The 4,534-nt window shown below is 39.9% G+C and overlaps 1 protein-coding gene across 1 annotated transcript in view; it reads right to left on the bottom strand.

The window, feature by feature from the left end:
• Positions 1 to 315: 315 nt before the first annotated feature.
• The window catches only part of LOC103809061 (cytoplasmic protein NCK2-like), a gene marked incomplete at its 3' end in the record, with an annotated part of 21,658 nt that continues 17,439 nt past the window's right edge, over positions 316 to 4,534 (bottom strand). The window contains exon 2 of the mRNA XM_009081877.1: positions 316 to 557. Coding sequence (XP_009080125.1) covers positions 316 to 541 — 226 coding nt within the window. The remainder of the gene's footprint in view (positions 558 to 4,534) is intronic.

Genomic DNA, 4,534 nt, shown 5'->3' with positions numbered 1-4,534 from the left:
AGAGGATTTGGCATTTAATATCTCTACGAACACACAGTTCTTCAGACACTAAAAATACAAAATCTCTGAGAAACTGGAAGAAAATAAACATTTTATTCTCCTGGATATAATGCAAGAAAACCTGTTACGTGTTTTGACATGATTCTCCATTCACCCTGACTCTTTCTCCCCTCAATCACCCACCATGTCACCTCAAACTAAGGACTAAGAAAACCCAAACACCTGTGTTAAAAAAAATACTTATATGCACATTACATTCCCAGTCTGAAACACATCAAGTCTACGAATCTTCTTTCAAAATACAAAAAGACTTACCCAATGTGTCTTTTAGATTTTTAACCAGAGAACCTTTCTTCAAGCTGTTTTTTCGCTCCACATAATTTGATGGCACGTATCCCGTTCTGTTGGCCGCGTTTCTTACCCTCCACCATGTCTTAGAATCATCTAATAGCCAAAGACGCTCATTTTTCTTGATGTCAAGTTCTTGGTCCTGCTGTGCAGTGTAATCCCACTTTGCAATAACAATAACTTCTTCTGTCATCTTTCATGGAGTCCTTCTGCAACAAAATATTAAAACATGCTCATCAGCAAATTATGTCATATCATCCTTACTCAATTTTTTTTTTCTTTGAACTCTTCTAAAATAAGCAAGAAAAGGCTAGGGAAAAAGGAGAAAGTCATACAGAGAAAAAACAAAACTCTTTCAAAAATAAGGGAAGTCATGTTGACCTTTATTTTTTTGCCACTAAAATATGACAACACCTTGACAGTAAATTCTAGTCCTAATGTATTACATTTGCTTTCTCAGAACATTCTCCTGAGAGACATTAACAGAAGCTATTTTATAAAGGCCATTTAGCTTTTGCATATAGCATTATAAAAGTATCCCAACACCTGGCATTCCAAGTTCTGATGTGAAAAAAACAAATAAAACAGCAGCATTCTAAGACTACATTTTCCTTCTGCACCAGTTCCTCACCCTCATACTAACACAGCATATATAAGTTTTCTGCATTTAAACAACGTTGTTTATCTTTTTCCAGTAGAAAGTTAAGAAATACTTCAAGAAGGAACGTAACCCAGCAGGGAAATCTGCCATCAAGAAGAGGGTATTGTTTTTGGTAAGCTTTGTTCACCATGTTTTGTGCAGGCAGCACAAGACTGTATTTTAGGAGAAACCTTCATTCTCCCTTCATCCCAGGGAGATCCCAGCTCAGCACAGTCCTGCACAGCCCATGAGTCAGGGTGGAGAAAAGGACCCACTCCATTTCATTCCTTCCCTAACAAACATAGCCAGAGTTCCACTAAGACTGAATGACTTGCATTTTTTCCACTTACCTGTAAGAACAATGATCTTTTTCAATGCTATTTATCAGCTGCATAAAGACAGCGACATCCTCCACATTTTCCTACGCATCCCAGCAATTACTAGGAACAATGTGAGGGAGCACAAGAGTGTGCAAGGAAGAGAAAAGCCCCATGCCAGCACCAGTGACATTCAAACACATTAAAATGGCAACTAAAACAGGTTGATTTTATCTTCTAAATCCTGAGAAGCCACCTAAAAGACAACCCTAAGTTGGGTGGGAGTGTGGATCTGCCTGAGGTTAGGAAAGCTCTGCAGAGAGACCTGGACCCACTTGATCAGAGGCTGAGGACAACTCCATGAGGGTCAATGAGGCTCAGTCCTGGTCCTGCCCTTGGGACACAATAAGTCAGATTAGATGTTCGGAGAAATATTTTCCCTGTGAGGGTGTTGAGGCACTGGGATATTGCCCAGGGAGGTAGTGGAGTCACCATCCCTGGAGGTGTTGAAGAGGCATCTGGATCTGGCACTGGAGGATCTGGTTTAGGGTTTAGGGGTTCCAGCTGTGACAGGTTAATGGTTTGGCTCAATGATCTTAGGAGTCTCCTCCAACACTGATGATTCTATGAAAATGTTCTAATCGCTGCTGGGGGGAGGAAGGAAGTGGAAGGGACAGGAGTGAGTGTGAGGTGAGAACATATCTGAAAATCAGTGGAGATTTATTGGGGATTTTAAGTAAAAGGTGTAGATTTCCTTTAAATGACAGATTTGTGCCTCAAACTATTAATATCCAAAGATCTTTGCAACATGATTTGGCTTTGTTACCTAGGTCTTACAAGTCCACAATGCTATGTACTCTGATACCTAATAATTAATATGATTGAAAGGTAATTAAAAAAACCAACAAACTTCAATCAGAAATCCTGTTCAGCACATAAGTTATATCACCTATATTCTGAAAACCCTTCTGCAATCTGCAAACACATGCACACATACTTTCCTCCCTTTAGCTACAGTGTAAGCTGTGAAAACTGCATGCTAGACACCCCAGCTTGTCTACTCTAAGACAAGTAAGTGCTTTCCTTATTCAAAGTTAACCTATAATCATAGAACATTGGACAGCAAAGCTCTGGCAAACTCCAGCAATCACCAACAATATCACCTCTCATGGCAAGGCAGGACATGATTTTTGAAAACCTGAAGCTGAGATCAACAGGTTTAAGAGCTCATTTACCTATCAGAAAACAGAAAGGAACATACAACAATTAAAACATTATTCAAATGTGCATCTGCATGGTTTAGGGCCCCAAGACAAATTTACAAAGAAGTATGATGCTTTGAACAATTGAAAAGAAACACAACCCTTACAGTTCACACAGGCTGCAACTTATGCAGGTGAAACTGATGCTCTTATGAGAAATAAGTCACTATACCATTCAACAATCTTTTCCCCTAGAATAATAATCCCATCTGGCAATGACTGAGGAGAGCCTGAGCTTTGGATCTCAGTCTCCAATAAACTGCCCTCCTTTCTGACATAAAATGGACAGAGAGCCTACAGGTCGATAAGCTGTTGTAGCCACAGGGGGATTGCAATCAAACATGTTCTGCAGGCTGACATTGTCAATATAATCTATCTCTCCAATTTAGATTGGTTTATTTTATCTCAGCAATTGCAAAATGATCAATTCTTACTCCTCCTGGGGCCATGGAGAACATGAAGAAATAGGACACCATCAATGCAGTTGTCTGATGGTGCCACCACATAGAAAAGGGCACAACACAGGCAATTTAAAATGATCTATCAATAATACAGCATGTTAATAATAAAAAAGCCACATTAGGAATAACACTTGACTAGTGACTGATGGAAAACTCTTCAACTCTTCATGTACCTCTGAAGAAAAGTGACTGATGGAAAACTCTTCAACTCTTCCTATACCTCTGAAGAAAAGAAACAAAAAAAAAAATGGAGCTGACCCCTATTATAATAGTTCTCAAGTGTATCCCATAGGTGTTGGGCAAGGACAGAAGCACAGGAAGAGACCACATGTCAGGGTTGACATGAACTGACATGCTAACCTGTCACTACACCTGAGAAACGATGTCCATTCGCACGTTGCATGATGTAATTTTGGCAGAAGTGCAGAGAAGCCAAGTTTCTCAAGTGCCATGTTCACGCAGAACCCGTTTCAGTACAGTACTCCAGGTTTTCCTGAGTGTTTCATGGCACAAGCATTCCTTCCCAAGTGGGGACAGGTTTAGAGTCAAAATGCATCATTTAACTAGAATCATCAAGCTTGGAGAAGACGTCTAAGATCATCAAATCCAACCATAAACCTGTCGCTGTTGGAACCCCTACACCCTAAACCAGATCCTCCAGTGTCAGATACAGACACCTCTTCAACTCCTCCAGGGATGGTGACTCCACCACCTCCCTGGGCAATCTATCCCAGTGCCTCAACACCCTAATTGCAGCTAAATATTAATCTATTTAAAGCTGTATGCATGTGCATGGAGGAGTTTCGTTGTATTGGCTTATTAGTATGGGAGGGTTTTTTCCAGGGTTGGGGGAGATACATTTGTTTTATTGGGGGGGGGGATTTTTTGTGGAGGGATTCTTCAGGTTTTTTGCTCATTTGTTTGGGTTTGTTTTATTTTGTTGCTTGTTGTTTTGGTTTTTTTCAATGTGGTGAAATAGTTCTTCAAATTATTTTCTTATTGTTACATCATTAGACTGGCTCCATCAAGGACAATATGGTTCTTCCTGTGACATTTGCAGAGCTAAGATTTCCTTGTATGTGAATAAGGACACAGTTGTTCCCCAGAAGGGGGGCTGGAGAATTAATAGTTTGGAAATGCTTCTGCAACACAGCTGTGTGCCAAACAGAAGATTATAAGCAAACAGCATAACTAGATTTGGGGAAAAACATATGGAAAAACAATAACAGTCTTCCAAAGCATCTGAGTGTCTCAAAAGAACTTGACATGCACCAAAAAATGTGAAATTTCTTCAGTGTACTGTTTATAGACTGCACAACAACAAATACCACAGTCCCTGTAGATTTTAATGGTAACATGAGATTCCTTCACGTCAAGAAAATGAAAATCCATCGCTGTGAAGAGTGTACAACCTCCCTGAAAGTTCCTCCTCAAAAAGCTCAAAAGTCCTAGCACTGAAATACAGTCTTCTCATACCTGATAGGGTAACATTCCACACTTTATTGG

Source organism: Acanthisitta chloris, unplaced genomic scaffold (genome assembly GCF_000695815.1).
Source record: "Acanthisitta chloris isolate BGI_N310 unplaced genomic scaffold, ASM69581v1 scaffold19690, whole genome shotgun sequence".
NCBI lineage: Eukaryota > Metazoa > Chordata > Aves > Passeriformes > Acanthisittidae > Acanthisitta > Acanthisitta chloris.
Note: the sequence above shows the minus strand (reverse complement) of the source record. Positions and strands in the feature narration are given on the sequence as shown.